Source organism: Pongo abelii, chromosome 16, assembly GCF_028885655.2.
Source record: "Pongo abelii isolate AG06213 chromosome 16, NHGRI_mPonAbe1-v2.0_pri, whole genome shotgun sequence".
Lineage (NCBI taxonomy): Eukaryota > Metazoa > Chordata > Mammalia > Primates > Hominidae > Pongo > Pongo abelii.
Window position 1 is genome coordinate 46,562,909 of NC_072001.2, and position 17,683 is coordinate 46,580,591.

The 17,683-nt window shown below is 46.1% G+C and overlaps 2 protein-coding genes across 16 annotated transcripts in view; both read right to left on the minus strand.

The window, feature by feature from the left end:
- CATSPER2 (cation channel sperm associated 2) overlaps positions 1–5,565 on the minus strand; it is a 29,975-nt gene extending 24,410 nt beyond the window's left edge. For 3 of the 14 annotated variants that reach the window (XR_010137461.1, XR_010137462.1, XR_010137463.1), the window contains exons 1-3: positions 4,614–5,551; positions 3,987–4,160; positions 3,741–3,809 (exon numbers count right to left, since the gene is read on the minus strand). Coding sequence is in view for 6 of the 14 variants with exons in the window: in XM_063716628.1 (XP_063572698.1) it covers positions 3,741–3,809; positions 3,987–4,160; positions 4,614–4,791 (421 nt within the window). In the remaining 8 variants the exon portion in view is untranslated. Of the gene's footprint in view, positions 1–3,740; positions 3,810–3,986; positions 4,161–4,613 lie in introns of all 14 variants that reach the window. The other 11 variants (XR_008514112.1, XM_024232867.2, XR_008514111.2 and 8 more) reach the window with 10 other exon arrangements.
- Positions 5,566–6,466: 901 nt separating this feature from the next.
- LOC100453713 (inositol hexakisphosphate and diphosphoinositol-pentakisphosphate kinase 1-like) overlaps positions 6,467–17,683 on the minus strand; it is a 30,167-nt gene continuing 18,950 nt past the window's right edge. The window contains exon 25 of one of the 2 annotated variants that reach the window (XM_063716626.1): positions 6,467–6,579. The gene's annotated coding sequence lies outside the window, so the exon portion shown is untranslated. Of the gene's footprint in view, positions 6,580–15,797; positions 15,902–17,683 lie in introns of those variants that run through there. The other variant, XM_063716627.1, reaches the window with a different exon arrangement.

Consider the following 17,683-nt stretch of genomic DNA (forward strand, 5'->3'; position numbering starts at 1 on the left):
CTAGTTATATCCATCATGAAACAAGGAACACTGATGTTGAAACATAATTTCTTTCTTTTTTTTTTGAGATGGATTCCCACTCACTCTGTCGCCCAGCTGCCATCTTGGCTCACTACAAACTCCGCCTCTCGGGTTCAAGCAATTCTCCTGCCTCAGCCTCCTGAGAAACTGGGACCATAGATGCGCATCACCATACCCACTGATTCTTGTATTTTTAGTAGAGACAGGGTTTCACCATGTTGGCCAGGTTGGTCTTGAACTCCTGACCTCAAGTGATCCGCAGGACTAGGCCTCCCAAATTGCTGGGATTACAGGCGTGAGCCACATGCCCAGCCAAAAATACAATTTCATGAAGAGCATTAAGAATAATTCTGCAAGTATAATCTCAAGATGATCTTCATCAGATTCTATAAATTCCATTCATTTGACCAAAAACTTTATATAGCACATCAAACCCTCTCTAGGACTTTAAAAGTCAATGTAAAAAATTGTAATCTTCAGGAATATGCCCACCTTCAGGAAAAAATTGTAATGATATTATACTTAGGTTTTATTTTATTTTATTTTTGAGACAGGGTCTTGCTCTGTCACCCAGGCTGCAGTGCACTGCTGAGATCACAGCTCACTGCAGCCTCAATCTCCTGGCCTCAAGTGATCCCGCCACTTCAGCCTCCCAATATACTGTTTTTAATTTTAAGGATTATCTACACTTGCATTGCATTATTTTCTGACAAATGCTTGCAAATGAGTCAAATCTTTTTTTCTTTCTCATTATTTAGAAACAAAATATGAGATTTTAAAAAGAAGCCAATTGATGTTTAAAGTGCAAAAGAGAATTACCCATATCCAGTTGTGGAAGCAGATTTTTTAAAGCTCTAACAGTTTAGATCACTTTGTGATTGGAAAAAAAAAATTTTTAAGCCTAAAAAAAGTCTTAATGTTTATCATATGAATTAGTCTGTTCAAAGAAATCTGTTAATCACAAATAATTTCCCTTTGTAAAATCCCTCCTCCCTTTCTACCACAAGAATAAGCTTAATAAGATAAAATTTCCATGAGCTTGCCAGGTAATTTCTAGTCTGGCAATCTACTTATCCTCTGGCACAGTGATCATGTTTCATATTCAGTTAACTGTTTTACCAAATAGAATAGTTAGTGCTATTCTATTTTGATTTGTCTATTAGATCTAGGGCAGGGGTCCCAAGCCCCAGCCTTGGACTGGTACCAGTCCATGGTCTGTTAGGAACCCGGCCATGCAGCAGGAAGTGAGTGGTGGGTGAGTGAGCATTACTGCCTGAGCTCCACCTCCTGTCAGATCAGCTGCGGCATTAGATTCTCATAGGAGGGCGAGCCCTATGGTGAACTGCATGTGCGTGACCCTTAGGAGAATCTAATGCCTGATGATCTGAGGTGGAACAGCTTCATCCTGAAACCTCCCTCCTACCCCATCCATGGAAAAACTGTCTTCCAAGAAACTAGTCCCTGATGCCAAAAAGGCTGGGGACCACTGATCTAGGAAATCCTGTATAGTTACTATTATTTACTTCATTCCAAGGCTTAGGACTATAATTCTAGCCATACAAGGCAAATACAGGGCAGCAATCATACAATAAAAGGGAATTATAAGTAACTTAGTTCAAAATCTTCACCATTACGAGGAGGAAATAAAACACCTCGAAGTATATAGTATACTGTAGTGGGTCAGTGACATCAATTATTGTTGTATATTTAAATATCTTTGACCTGACTGCACTAAAGGACTATTTTTTTTTAGACAGGGTCTCACTTTGTCACCTAGGCTGGAGTTCAGTTGCACAATGGCTCACTGCAACCTCCACCTCGCAGGCTTCAAGCGATCCTCCCACCTCGGCCTGCTTAGCTGGGACTACAGGCATGTGCCACCACGCCTAGCTAATTTTTGTATTTTTTGTAGAGATGAGGTTTCTCCACATTGGCCAGGCTGGTCTCAAACTCCTGAGCGCAAGCGATCCTCCCGCCTCAGCCTCCCAAAGTGCTGGGATTACAGGCATGAGCCACCATGCCTGGGCCCCAGAGATAAGCTTGTAGGGGACTTGGAACTAGAGACAGAGTCCTGAACTGGCTACAGGCACTGGACATTTCTGTTGAGGAAAATATCTGTGTGACATAAACAGCCAAGAGCTTCATAACTATGCCCTTCTCTTAAAAATTCCTCCTAGACTGGATGTGGTGGCTCATGCCTGTAATCCCAGCACTTTGGGAGGCTGAGGCATGATGATCTTTTGAGCCCAGGAGTTCAAGACTAGCCTGGGCAACATAGTGAGACCCTGTCTCTACAAAAAAAAAAAAAAAAAAATCAACATAATTAGCCTGGTGTAGTGGCATGCACCTGTAGTCCAAGCTACTCAGAAGGCCGAGGTGGGAGGATCAATTGAGCCCTGGACGTCGAGGCTGCAACGAGCCATGATCACACCACTGCACTCCAACCTAAGCAACAAAGTGAGACTCTGTCTCTAAAAAATAAAGTGGGAGACATCCCCACAACAGTGAGAATGAAACAAGTGAGTAGTTCTACTGTCCTTTCATCATTTCTGAGAAGTTTGAGATTATCAACAAATGAGCTCACTGATTTTGCAGACATCCTTATGTTTTGAATATATTTCATATAATTTATTACTGGTTTCAGAATCATTTCCTTTTTGAGTAATTTTTTTGGCTCAGCTAATATCTTAGTTGTACCTACCTTTCCATACTTTGTGAGCTTTCTTATTTATACTTAATCTTTCTAAATATACTTGTAAAAATGTAAATGTTAGATCGTTCACTGATAGGCACCAATATCTTTAACAGAAAAGGTTAATTCAAACAAATGTCAGGCTAAACTGACAACAGAAATAAAACTGGTCTTCCCAAGTTCAGTTCCTTGTGGATTTGTTATATTGCTACATATTACACCTAGTTTTATGTGTCTAGATGCTCTGTATCTAGTATACTCTTGAGAGTCCTCCAAATATTAATATTTCTTTTTTTTTTGAAATGGGGTGCAGTGGCGTGATTTCAGCTCACTGCAACCTCCGCTTCCCACGATGAAGCGTCCTCCTGCCTCAGCCTACTAAGTAGCTGGGATTACAGGTGCCCGCCACCACGAGCAGCTAATTTTTTCTATTTTTAGTAGAGATGGGGTTTCAACATGTTGGCCAGGCTGGTCTTGAACTCCTGACCTCAAGTGATCCAACCACCTCGGCCTCCCAAAGTGCTGAGATTACAGGCATGAGCTACCATTCCCAGCCAATATTTCTAGATTTTAGCAGTTGCATAAATCCTACTCCAGGAGGCTTAACATAATTGTCCCTATCACAATTCAAATGACATTCAAAAATGTAAACTGATCAATTTAGAAAAAAAAATTACTCCTACCCAATTTATTTTTTTATTTTTTTTTTTGAGACAGAGTTGTACTCTGTCACCCAGGCTGAAATGCAGTGGCACAATCTCAGCTCACTGAAACCTACGCCTCCTGGGTTTAAGCGATTCTCCTGCCTCAGCCTCCCAAGTAGCTGGGACTACAAGCGCGTGCTACCACACCTGGCTAATTTTTTGTATTTTTTAGTAGAGACGGGGTTTCACCATGTTGCCCAGGCTGGTCTCCAACTCCTGAGCTCTGGCAATCCGCCCGCCCCGGCCTCCCAAAGTGCTAGGATTACACGTGTGAGCTGGCGCGCCCGGCCTCACTTCCTCTTTCATACAATGTCAGTTCTCACCTATTTCAACCATCAATACGATCGTATTCAAAAAGACCAGGAAGATGATGAAGTTTTTGAAGAGAGGACCTGTTGTCTCTTAAGGAAACGTACACAGTGGAGTGCATATTTCAATTTATGCAGCTGAAATAATAAGAGCAATAACATAAGCAGGGAAAATGCGACAATGGAGTATGGGGAGCAAAAAATAAGTCATTAGTCAGATGATCAACAGCCAGGATAAAAATGAGTGACATGAAAGGATACACTCAAGGACCCATCCGGCCCACAAAGAAAGAGGTGGCCTCTGACTGCAGCGCACATGAAGCCTGCTCAACAGCCTCTCGGCATGTGAAATCTGTCCTATACGTTGAGGCTTTATAGAGAAACGCACTAGCTGTTGTTGATCCCCCAATATAAGTTTCTTCTGGCGGGAAGGATCTACAACGAAAATTAAAAAGGGATAGTGGATAAATACAAAGAAAATAGAGCAAGTAGGGTTGGGGGCAGGGATACTGGTCAGATAATGGGTCCCCCTAATGCCTTACTGCTGGTCCTTCTCTTCTCACAGCAACTAAGAATTCTGTTTGGAGTGACAGCAAATGTATTGCTTATGACCAACACTGTCCATTCCCACAAAAGCAGCACGTTCACTCCCAAAGTTTTAAGAGTCTTTGACAGAAACTCTTCCCAATCATCCATGGCTAGTGGCTATCCTAGGCCTAAAAGTGAAAGACGTGGATTCTATCTCTTCAGTTTTATTTACAAGCCCTTGATTTATCAAGTTTGGTAAACCAGCAACTAAACCAACCTCCCCAAAATTTTCCACTCTTAAATGTAGAGGATGTGGATAGGAGTCTTAAATTTAAATTAGTGAAGAAATAGGCTGCTGACCAAGTAACTCCCTGATAGTGTGCCGCGGCACAGCTTGGCTCAAGCCTTGCAAATGCTCGATGAGAGAGAAAGTATCGATGAGACGTGAACGAATGGCATCAGCTCGGGGCAGCTGCATCTGCCCTTCTTGGTGGTAAGCGGCCATGTCTGCTAAGAAAATGTAAGCATCAAGTGTCATTTCATTCTTGGAGCTGCACCAAGGATTACAGGTTTTCTGTCCCCTCCTCCCCACCCTCTTTGCCCTTAAGATTCCTTAATGTACCCACATCTGCGAACTAGGAGCAGTTGGGAAGAACAAACATTGTACTAAGACTCAGGGTTTTTTGAAACAAAAGGGGCTAAGAGTGGTAAAGACATTGCGCAGTCGACCAAGTGGCCAGGCATCTTCACTTTGTGACGGCACTACTAATTAAAACTCATTAAAAACAAAACAAAACAAACAAAAACACCTCAAGAAAAAGGAGCAGCCACAAGGGCAGGGGCCCGGGGCTGGACAAAGAATCTGGGTCCCACCTGGGCCTGAGAGAATCAGGCAATGAGGTGGAGCTGGGGGAGGGCTTGGCCTGCCCACGAAAGAGAAACCAAGTGAAGAGAAATTGGACAAAATGCCAAAGCCTGACATTTTGAAAATGGGTCCCGTCCCAAGTGTGTCCACTCCAACACTCCTTCGGAGGCTAGCTCCTTCTCTCCTCCATTCTCGCTTCTGGGCCTCACCTCAGCCCAGGTTCTCTTCGCTCACTCAGTCCTGACTTCACGCTTCCGCCTCCAGCTCAGGCGCCCCCTGAGCCCGGCTACCCCTACGCAGGACGAGTTCAGGGCCGGTTCCCAACCTCACTGCGCCCCATTCCCCGCCCCGCCCGACCCCCCGGTTTCGGCTCACCCAGGTACCCGGCCCTAACCCCTGCCCCCAGCCCAGGACCGAGCCCAGCCACGCTCGCCCAGCCACTCGCCGCCTCGGCCCCGCCCCGCGCTCCGGCCACTCGGCGGTAACCAGCTGGTCCCGCCCGCCCGACGAAGGCGCCGCGCAGCCAATCAGCGGCTGCCACACAGCGGCCCGAGCCGGGCTTGGGGGTTGGGACCTCCGGCTGCAGGTCCGCCTGGGCCAGACCCGCGAGCGCAGGCAGCCGGTTTGTGGTCGCGCGCCCGACCTCCGCAGCCCCAGCCAAGCCGCGACCCTACCGGCCGTCGCCACCCCACCTCGCCGCCATGCGCCTCCGCCGCCTAGCGCTGTTCCCGGGCGTGGCGCTGCTTCTCGCTGCGGCCCGCCTCGCGGCTGCCTCCGACGTGCTAGAACTCACAGACGACAACTTCGAGAGTCGCATCTCCGACACGGGCTCTGCGGGCCTCATGCTCGTCGAGTTCCTCGCCCCCTGATGACGCCACTCTGCCAAGGCGGGGGAAGAAGGGCCGGGCTGGGCCGGGGGCGAGAGCGCGGGGAACTGTTGGGCCTACGCAGCGCCGGCGCCCTTCATTCCTGTGGGCCCCTGCTGCGGCGGGCACATTTCTCATTCCCGGGAGCTGGAGGCGCCTCGCCGAGAGCCGGGGAGTCGGTGCTGATCGGCCCAACGAAAACCCGAAGGCTGCGCTCACGCAGGGCCTCATCCTTATCTCGGTGCTCTTGCGGCACTTCCTATTTGCAGAGGGTTTTGCCACCCCTTCCCCCAGTTCAATATGTAGCTATATCCTTTCTGCGTGAGTCAGTATTAATGTTCCTCCAGTCTACAGACTAGGCATCCCAAAGCCTTGTAGTGGAAGCGGGCGTTTCACCAAATACAGAAGTCCTGGATCCCTAGGGTATTTCCTTTCATCTTACCTCACGCCGCACAGCCATTGGTTTCTAGCCAAGGTCACTGAGTGGCTGCAGAATGGTCGTAAGCGCTTTCTTGAGGCAGGTAATTTGTCCGTCACATGGTGTACAGTTTCTCCCTTCTGCTGATCACTTACATCTCAGTACCGGCAGATAGCTCTGTCCAAACGAAAAGAGTACGTGAACAAGAATAATTCCATCGGAATGTGTCCATATTGTCCGTTTTAATTAGGATTTCTTTAAAATGTCAATACTCCAATGAGAAAATAACCAATATTCAGTAAATACTCCACTTTAGGGTGACTTAAATGAACAAGGTTGTAAATTCCTTAGATAGAACTAACGAAATAATCTGTTGGGGAGAAGGAAAAGCAAATAAGATTTCTGGCCCAGTCAATTTGCGTGGTTTTCTTTGTTTTGTGTTTCTGTTTTTTGTTTTTTAAACCTCCAGATCATTATCATAGTAAACAGTGATTCCTTTATCCTTGGGATAGCTCAATATATTCAATATATATAATTACAGTACTTAATTTTTCCCCTCCTGGCACAGTGACCCTTGGTTTAATACTATCCGTGTTCAAAAATGTCAGTAAAAGTTGTATATAACTTTTATTTGCTTCAGACTCAGGTCTTCACTTCTTAGCCTCAACCAACTTGCTAAGGGTTACACGAAAAAAGTCCTGTAGTAAAGACCACCTGAATCAGAATGATGTGCTAGAGATGGCAAATTTTGTTTTCAGCTTGGACAGATTTTGTGTCCAGGGCATTTCTGGGGCTAACTGGCAGTACAGATTACACATATAGATAGTTCTTATACATCTTTGCAACTCATATTATCTCTTAGGAACAACTCTTCCCAATTATATAATCATGGTGTTAGCTTTGAGGGGGTGTCACTAAATTTGTAAAAACTGGGGGTGTCACTGAGTTGTTAGATCTGAGTGATGGTTTTTACTACAGGGGTCATGCAACAATTTAATGTAGGAATTGTTGGAGAATAGTGGGCCACTAGAATATTGGTTTAAAAAAGGAATTTTGGGGCCAGGCGCGGTGGCTCCCACCTGTAATCCCAGCACTTTGGGAGGCCGAGGTGGGTGGATCACCTGAGGTTGGGAGTTCGAGATCTGCCTGACCATGATGGAGAAACCCCGTCTCTACTAAAAATATAAAATTAGCTGGGCATAGTGGCACATGCCTGTAATCTCAGCTACTCAGGAGGCTGAGACAGGAGAATAGCTTGAACCCAGGAAGCAGAGGCTGCAGTGAGCCAAGATCATACCATTGCACGCCAGCCTAGGCAATAAGAGCGAAATTCTGTCAAAAAAAAAAAAAAGAATTTTTTGTTTGAATTGAAGGGGGTCTTTCCTACTTTAAGTTGTTACACGTGCTACCCTAACAACTACATATCCCATCAGGCACTGACTATCCCAACAATTGGGTGGATCTCTGCTGTGTGTCTGCTTTGAATTTGTTTAAAAGAAAAAGGTCACCCTCCACAATGTCAGCAAGATGAGTTTTCTGAATGAGCAATTTGGAGTTAAAGAAGTCTCCTGTTGATGTCTTTATTTCTTCACATTCCACTACAGTTTTTTTTTTTTTTTTTTTTTGAGATGGAGTCTTGCTTTGTTGCCCAGGCTAGAGTGCAATGGCACGATCTCGACCCACTACAACCTCTGCCTCTTGGGTTCAAGTGATTCTCCTGCCTCAGCCTCCCAAGTAGCTGAGATTACAGGCCCGCCAAAATGCCCAGCTAATTTTTTTGTATTTTTAGTAGAGATGGGTTTCACCATTTGGGCCAGGCTTGTCTTGAACTCCTGACCTCAGGTAATCCACCCACCTTGTCCTCCCAAAGTGCTGGGATTACAGGCGTGAGCCACCACGCCCAGCCTATTTTTTTAAATTTTGTTTAAGACAGAGTCTCGCTCTGTTACCCAGGCTGGAGTGCAGTGGCATGATCTGGGCTCACTGCAACCTCCGCCTCCCAGGTTCAAGCGATTCTCCTACCTCAGCCTCCTGAGTAGCTGGGATTACAGGCACACACCACCAAGCCCGGCTAATTTTTGCATTTTAGTAGAGACGGGGTTTCACCATGTTAGGCTGGTGGCGAACCCCTGACCTCAGGTGATCCACCCTCCTCGGCCTCCCAAAGTGCTGGGATTACAGGCGTGCGCCACCTAGCCCGGCCTCGGTATTTTTATTTATTAACATTTCAGCTGGAAATGTTTTCTGACTGCTGTATTCCTTTGTACAGTTCAGGAGTACTATCTTACAAGAAACAGTTAAAGAATCCTTAGTAAGAGTAAAATGGGCTGGGCTCAGTGGCTCACACCTGTAATCCCAACACTTTGGGAGGCCGAGTCGGGTGGATCACGAGGTCAGGAGATCGAGACCATCCTGGCTAACACAGTGAAACCCTGTCTCTACTAAAAATATAAAAAATTAGTTGGGTGTGGTGGCGGGCGCCTATAGTCCCAGCTACGCGGGAGGCTGAGGCAGGAGAATGGCGTGAACCCAGGAGGCAGAGTTGCAGTGAGCCAAGAGCAGTGAGCCAAGATCGGGCCACTGCACTCCAGCCTGGGCAACAGAGTGAGACTCCATCTCAAAAAACAAAAAAACACAGTAAAATGGGGTCTGGCCCTGTGATGCATGCAAGGAGATGGGCAAAGTCAATGTTATTCCTGCCAGATATACCCCAACTGGCCAAGGAAGCATGGAGAGTCCCTGAGAGCCATCAGGAGAGTCCGTGGCTTTTGGAGTGTGGGGTATCCAAGACTCTTAGGAGAGGGAACTCTTTAGAGCCCCTAGGAAGTCTGTTTTTCTCACCTTCAGATTTCCTAAAACATCTACCTGCTAAGGCCTCAAGGTAAATCAAATCACCTCTCATGCTACCTATGGAGAGCTTGCAATGTCCCATGGAAAAATAAACAGAATCCCAGTAGAGTAAGCACCAACGTTGCTCTCACTTTCTAGGGGAATAAAACAAGGATCCAGAGGTAAGGGGTGAAACTGCAGATCTAACATGAGATAGGGAGGTCAGGGAGCTGGGAAGAAACAGCAGATTTCGGGTATCATGAATAAGAGAACCAGATTAAGAAGAACATGGAATCTGAGAAGGGGTTCATGCAAATTTAGGATATCAGTAGAAAGGCTAGAATACTCCGATGCAAAGTGGAGGGCATGCAATACACATGAAGCTCAGCCCAGGAAAACCACATGCATGATCAGGATGGGGATGGAAGTTCTTTCTTGGTAATTTCCATCACATAAAAGCATCACCCTTCTGATCTACTGGAAAACCCCAGACTTGCTAGGATCTTTCTACTTCATCAGAAAAATGAGGCAAATGCCCTAGAAAAAAGAAAAAGTACTGATTCTCTGCTCTAAACCCAAGAATTCCAATGTAGGTCTATCAGTCTGGGTAGGGTCAAGGGTAAACATAAACATGTAACCCAAATACTAGGGACTGGTGATGGAAAAAATGTCCCCATTGGAGGATCAAGAAAAACACATCCAAACCACTATCTCAGTCCCCAATCTTTCCTATGCCTCCTCAACATCTCTTTAAAGGGACTAAGGATACACGGGACAACAAAGTCTATGCAAGACAGCTTCCTGCTCACCAGTGACTAAAGCCCATAACTCAAAAGGATTATAACCTGACCATCTTCGAAGCTCTGGACTTTGTTTGCCCCAAGGATACAATTGAGGCTTCTGTGCCTCAATTTCCCCCGTGATCTAGTGGCAGGAGGGCAGGAAAGTTACTGTCTCTAGCTCCTCAGAGTGGCTAGAAAAACATTTGGATTTGAAGATGGTGGTAGTAGAGGGTTAGAGTGATAAGAACAGATTCCAAGGCAAGAGATTACTCCTGTATTGAACAGAACTGGGGAATGAGTAACATTAGGGGGCGGTGAGAAAGGAGAATAGGAAAGGGATGAGCAGCCAATGCTACAGCTACCAGGCAGTCTGGCCCCAGTCCCATCCAAGCTACTAAATGCAAGTTACATAACCTTAGGGCAAATAGGAGAAACAAATAGGTGGGCTCTCCTGCCAGAAGTGCAATAAGCAAAGCAGTCAGTCCCAGCCAGGGTAATGGCAGCAGCCAGCTTGGTGGCAGGGGGTACCGTAGAGGCACTCGGGGTCATCCTGGCCTGAGCGCAGCCAGTTCCGGAAGAGGCGCAGGTGGTAGGAGCACTGGTGCAGGTGATGCGCCAGCGTGGCATCCAAGGAGACTGGCCGGCCCCCTGTACAGTCAGAGGAAAAACTGCGCAGCAACCGGACCACAGGGTGCTGGTCATCCAGCAGCTCTGGAGGGGGTGAGGGGACCACGGCAGGAAGCACAAAGATAGAGAAAGAGAAGAGGGAGAGACAATGAGGGGGGCACTGACTAGCACAAGCATTACTGGGAGGTGGGGGCACTGTCTAGCACAAGCATTACTGGGAGGTGGGGGCACTGTCTAGCACAAGCATTACTGGGAGGTGGGGGCACTGTCTAGCACAAGCATTACTGGGAGATGGGGGCACTCAGATCCAAGGTGAGCTAAGAGAGAAGCAGAGATGGTCAGAGCCACTGGGCATCTCTTGCAGGGAAGAACAGTGGTGTCATCATACAATGAGTCTGAAAGAAGGGATAAGTGAGACCTCATCATACAGCAATGCCCTCCCCTTTCTCCTTGAGCGTAATTCAGTCAGTGCTTGTAGACAGCAGTCACATCATTGTGAACAGGGGTGAGCTGGCAGTTTTGTGGCTGGGAGTCTTGACTACAGCTTCAGGATCCCTCATCATTGGATGAACCCTACTTAGGGCCTGCATTCTCAGGTGAATGGATTTATGAAGTAGGGATAAAAATGAAAAAGTGATGGTATTGGGTATCAAGACAGTCAAGCTAAAAAGGCTCTTTTTTAGGGCAGGCCTTCTGGACCACACTCTAAGATAGCCGAAGACAGGGATGGTATTAGGCAGCTGGCACAGGAGACTGGCAGGAAACCAGGTGTAGAACTCCTTTAAAACGGTATGTGTGGAAAATGGAATCAGTATGTGAAAATACCAATATTGACTAACCATCCTTTACCTTACTGTTGTTTAAACAATCAGTTAAAAAAAAAAGTACACTAAAACTCAGGACTTAGAGATACTGTATCCATTACACAAGCTGAAAGTTAGATAATTTTATATTTTCTTCCCACTGCTGGTGAGTCTAACTGCACTTTTTTCAGCCGGTGAGTGGAAAAGCTTTGATTCTGAACCCCTCATTTTCGCTACTTGGCAAACTTTGTGGATGATGTAATTCAGCTACAAAAGGTTGAAGGCAGTCAAAGGCATGTGGAGAGGGGTGTAAGAGGAACAATAGTGAAAAGATCTTAGAGAAAAGGTATGGGATCTTAAGACTTGATGTGAGGATGGACAAGAACTTGAGTACAGGATGTTGGTATAGAGAAGGTAGAAACAAGGCAGCTGAGGATGACTGCTCAAAACTCCCAGACCAGAACTGGCTCCACAAGGTGATTCCATGAGACTGTGGTCTTCAGAGACCTTAGCTTGGATGTCAGGACAGATTTCAGCCCTACCTAGACTAGTCTTGTGAGCAATAACTGTATATACCAATGGTCACATAGTTATATGGGTCCCTAGAAGATAACGGGCTTGACAAATCCAGTGGTCACACCCTGACATTCAGGATGAGCGTGAGCCACAGTCTTTCCCACTTTATTAATTTACTTTGGTGAATTCAGTGTGCAGCTTAGTAACAAGCTATACTTGTGTGCTGGATATAGTTACAGGATATAAGAGCAGCTTATTAGGAACAGAGGCAGGGATAGGCTGAGGGCTGCTCTCCCATCAAAGTATAAAGACACACTGCCTTGCCTCTTTTCCAAAGCCAGGTCCAGTATTTCCAGCTGCTATTTCAAAGCCAGATATCATGGCAAGGAGATGGTGATGACAGAGCTGCTGTGACTTACCTGCAACTACAGACAAAACATCCACTTTGTAATTGCTGGTCAGTCAAGCAAGATCTTGGCCATGGAGAAGAGACTTCATATTTCTTGAGGGTCAAATTGAATCTAGATAATCTTCCTCAGCAAGTGACATACAGCTCCAAATTTCTCCTATTGTCAACAGGTAGAACCCAGATTCTGGCTTCTTAAGCATGTTAGCCTCCAAGCTCCAGCACAAGAAAAACAAAGGAGGCCACAAGACCCCTGAGGAAGTATGCAGGGTACTGGAGATCTTAAATTTGTTTTCCTGCACAACACCTGCATTTTCCAGCTCTTTTTTCCTCAACTCCTTTTAGCAGAATTAAATCTTCTTCAACGGGTGAGGCTGCTAAACAGGGCTTCGGGGAACTGGAGGTACATAGGTCTGAGGGTCTGTTTCATGGGCTTGGCACTTAAGAACTAGGAGATATGAGATTTAGCTCTGATTTCAGGAGTCCATGTTCCTTGTACTATATTGTGGACCCTAAGTCCAAGTCCCAGGCTATGCTATTGATGCATCAGGTTCTATTCTGGAGATGGCTGTGGCACATGAAGGCCAGAAGAGCTTGAAGCTAAATGAGCGGGCACACCCATAAGGCTCTGAATGGGAACTCCTGCCACAGGCACAACTGGGAGCCTGGGGGCAGGGATAAACTGAGCCAGCATAGGCTGGTCAACCTAGGGAAAGATTTCAGCAGTGCCTTGTGAAGATGTACAACCTGACTGGGCTAAAATCTAGCAGCTGTCACTTGCTAGGCAATAGGAGATTAGCACGTAGAGGTTTCCTAGTCAGGAAGCCAGCGTAGTTTTATTTCCCTCAGAGAGTCTTAACTCTTGAATAGAAGAAAATCATACCTAAAAAGCCTAGATTTACCTTGAAGACAAAATATAATACAGAGAGACAAATAAGGATACCAAGGATAAAACTTTGAAAGAGAGTGAGCCTGGGTTCTCCTGCTATACCCTACAAAGAGACCATACCCTTCAATTTATGGTTTACAGAGATCTCCAAGCTCTCCCACCTTAGTGTGGGCAGACCTGGTTCTTCAATGTTCTTAAAATATTATTCCTTCCTAAGCTCCCCCAGAATCCCCAGCAGACATCTCCACTCTTCAAACTTCTCTGCAATAGCTTTACCATAGGTAGGCTGGTGCCACATGGAAACTACACTTAAAAACTCAAGGTACGGTCCTTTTTCTTTTACCTACTACCTCCTACTCCTTTCTCTTAATTTTTATCCCAAAGCAACCTGGGCTCTTGTTTTCTAGGCCCAGGCACTAGGTTAGTAGTAACATAAAGCAAATGTCAGGAGCACAAGAGCCACATAAAATACACATAGTGGCAGGAGAAAGAAATATGGAGATGGGAAACTATATACTCAAGACTAACACCCATATAAGTAAGCTTAGGAGCTGGGAACTGCAGCATTGCTCCGAAAGAGGAACAAACTAGTCATCCACATCCACCCCAACAAAAGAGTTGGAGTAAACACAGAAAGATCAAAGTTATATAAGCTGAGGAATTGGGGGTATGGGGGAAGAGAAGAAATGGAATCAATCTAGGAAACACTATTCCCATCGTAAGAAGGGGAACCATCATATCTGTACACAGCCTGGCAGTCATGTGATAGGAAAGGGAGAGGTTTAATCAATGTTTTGGTGGTGATGCTGACAAAAGTGACATAATGGTGATGATGGTGATTATAGAAGTAAGACCCTGAGTTGCCACAGGGATGGGGCAGCCAGGCTGCAGCCAAGATTAAGGCTGTCACAAGGAAACCATCCCAGGAGGGACACTTAGTGAGTGGCTCATTCAGAGACAGCAGGGTGTCAACACAGTGGAAGGAGAGGAAAAGTCAGTGTCGAAACTCAGAGTTAAGTGTCTAGAGGTGACATGGTGAGAAGGAATGACATTGAGTCAGAAGCAAACGTACCGTTAGTTGGATGCTTTGCAAATGACACAGAAAATCATTTTACGGCCGGGACAAACACGAGCTCTGGGGAGAAAAGACATCATGGGGATTATACCCACCCTTGTCCCCACCCTGTGCTCTGGAGTTTGCCTACAAGATAGTCTGTTCTTTTATTTTTTATTTATTTATTTAATTTTTTTTTGAGACAGAGTGTCGCTCTGTCGCCCAGGCTGGAGTGCAGTGGCACGATCTCAGCTCACTGCAAGCTCCACCTCCCGGGTTCACGGACTGCAAGCTCCACCTCCCGGGTTCACACCATTCTCCTGCCTAAGCCTCCCGAGGAGCTGGGACTACAGGTGCCCGCCACCACGCCTGGCTAATTTTTTGTGGTTTTAGTAGAGACGGGGTTTCACCGTGTTAGCCAGAATGGTGTCGATCTCCTGACCTTGTGATTCGTCCACCTTGGCCTACCAAAGTGCTGGGATTACAGGCGTCAGCCACCGCGCCTGGCCAGATATTCTGTTCTTTAAAGTTAGTTATCTGACCTGCTCTCCTCCGCATCCCTTGGATTTCTAACTAACATGTGGATCTCTTTTCCTTTGGTAAATCTCTTAGGAATCAATGTGTCATCTCTACCACAATGCACCCCTACAAACAACTCTAATTTTACCACTATGTCCTCTGTCTGGTCATTTGGAAATAAAATCTTCACAGAAATATTCATCCCTTCCCCCAGTCTCTTTCCATATTATCTTTTCTGCCTTAGCTAAGTAACATTCTCTTCCCTAAACCCAATTTGCTGGATTTTAATTGAGGTTCCACTACATTCTTCCTAACCATGCATCATCCTCCTTGGTCCTTACCCCTACAGGCCAGAATCCAGGAAAAAGTACAAACTGATGCAGCAGGACTGTATGTGGGAGATTATGAAGGGATAAGCATAAATACATAGTATTTTTATGGCAAGAGGGAATGCAAATGGAGGGGTGAAAGGGGGCCTAGTTCCTTCTCCCATCTATTACTGATGAAGAAAACTTGTTATAAGGCCAGTGTCATCCTTCTTTTTTTTTTTTTTTTTTTTTTTGAGACTGAGTCTTGCTCTGTCACCCAGGCTGGACAGTGCAGTGGCACAATCTCAGCTCACTGCAGCCTCTGCCTCCTGGGTTCAAGCGATTCAGCGATTCTGCAGCCTCAGCCTCCCAAGTAGCTGGGATTACAGGTGCACACCAGCATGCCCAGCTAATTTTTGTATTTTTAGTAGAGACGGGGTTTCACCATGTTGGCCAGGCTGGTCTTAAACTCCTGACCTAGTGATCTGCCCGCCTTGGCCTCCCAAAGTGCTGGGATTACAGGCGTGAGCCACTGCACCCGGCAGGCCAGTGTCATCTTAAGCATGAATAGTTCTTGAGCTATGTCCTTGCTGAGAGACAAGTGAAAAAAGGAGTTATCCCCCAAAACCCACCCACATACCATCTCGGTGCTTCAGACTGGCAGGTGGTAGCTTTTTACCATGGCGGCGGGCAAGGTCCTGAAGATTCGGGGCACTGGAGGAGCCACCCAGCACTGTGGTGCTGAACAGCCCTGTGCACTGTGAGCCTGCAAGGCCGGGAGTGCGTTAGTAGCCACGTAAAGCCACAGCTGTCACACAGAACTATACACAACTTCACATGATAACATCAAGACACACACACACAGCCATTCAGAGCCACCACCACGTGGCCATTCCACATAACCACAAATGGCTTTACACTTCTCCATAGTCACAGTGAGCAAGCAAAAGGGGGATTCTTCTGAAGAGCTACATGGCAGAGACAACACGCCACTACACATGCAGGGTTAGTCATATTAGGGGATTCAAAGCTACTGAAAGGGATAGACTGTGCTCTTCAGGTGGCTCTCAGAAATGCTCAAATAACAGGTAGGTCCCTCTAGATGCCCCCCAGATTTAATTCAGCACCCCTTACCCTGGATATATAGCTTGAGAAACCCAGAAATCTAGTCCTTGTATATTTGAAAGGAAAAGGCTTTGACTGAAGCTAGAGACTGTATTCTGAACACTCAGCTGGCACCCTACCAATCCTTCCTAAGTTTTTCATCCAACATCCCCTCCCTTCAGGCCTTTTGACCTTTCCCAAGAATGAAAGTATGAGGTTCACAATTTTTTTTTTAAGACAGGGTCTCACTCTGTTGCCCAGGCTGCAGTGCAGTGGCACAATCATAGCTCACTGCAGCCTTGGTCTCCCAAGCTCAAGTGATCCTCCCATCTTAGCTTCCCAAGTAGCTGGGATTGCAAGCACATACCATCATGCCTGGACAATTTTTTTATTTTTAGTAGAAACGGGGTCTCACTATGTTGCCCAGGTTGGTCTCTAACTGCTGAGCTCAGGTGATCCTCCCACCTTAGCCTCCCATAGTGCTGGGATTATAGGTGTGAGCCACAGCCCCCTGCCTCATTGAACTTTTTAAGCTAGAAGGGACTCAGGGATCATCCAGTCCAACTTTCTTATTTTAGAGATGAAGAAACTGAGATCCAAAAGGGACCTCCTTTGCTCAAGGTCACATACTTTTTTAGAAGCTAAGCTGGACTAGAATCCAGGTCTCCTGACTCTGAGGACCAACTGTATTGTTAGAAAATAAATAACTATTTTTTAGGAACCAGCACAGTTTCTGCAGTCAAGATGGACACAAATTGAAGGGCATGTGAAGAATCAGTTGATTATATGTAGAGCATGCCTATTATGTGAGGAGCACCCTACTAAGAAGGAATACAGGAAATAACAACAAAAAGACATGTTTTTTCTGCTCTCAGAAGTGTATTATCTTGTAAGCCTATGCTCAAAGCCAGTTGCCCACACATATAAATTCAAAGAAAGCAAAGAGAACTCCATTGCCAATGAGAGGATTAAATAAAATTTGAATAATCTCTAAAGTGTGAAATAAATCAGACCAGTCACTGTCCCCAACAGCTGATCTAGAGGAGGGTTAGGCCTCCACGGTCCCTTCTCCTACTATAGCCTATAAGGACAGAGTGGTCAAGAGGAAACAAGACTGACACCCAAGTTCTCAGGATTTGCCTCTCTACTTCCAAAACCATCTTAGCCAAGACCCTGGGTTTGGCTTGGGACTTAACATTCACAGGGCAAATGGATGGAGTGGAAAGGAGTTCAATTTCCTTGAGGCCACCAAGAAGGGATCATGGTTTCAGGGGTCCCAGGATTTTGGGGTCACCAGAGCAATCAGGAAGTTCAGATGCCTGATGATTCCCACCCTGGAATTCAGGACCTCTCCCCTATACAGCAACTTCCTCCACCTTTCATGTTCAAACAGGCTCTGGAATGAGATTCCAGAGAGTAATAACAGTTGCTAAATATGACTGCT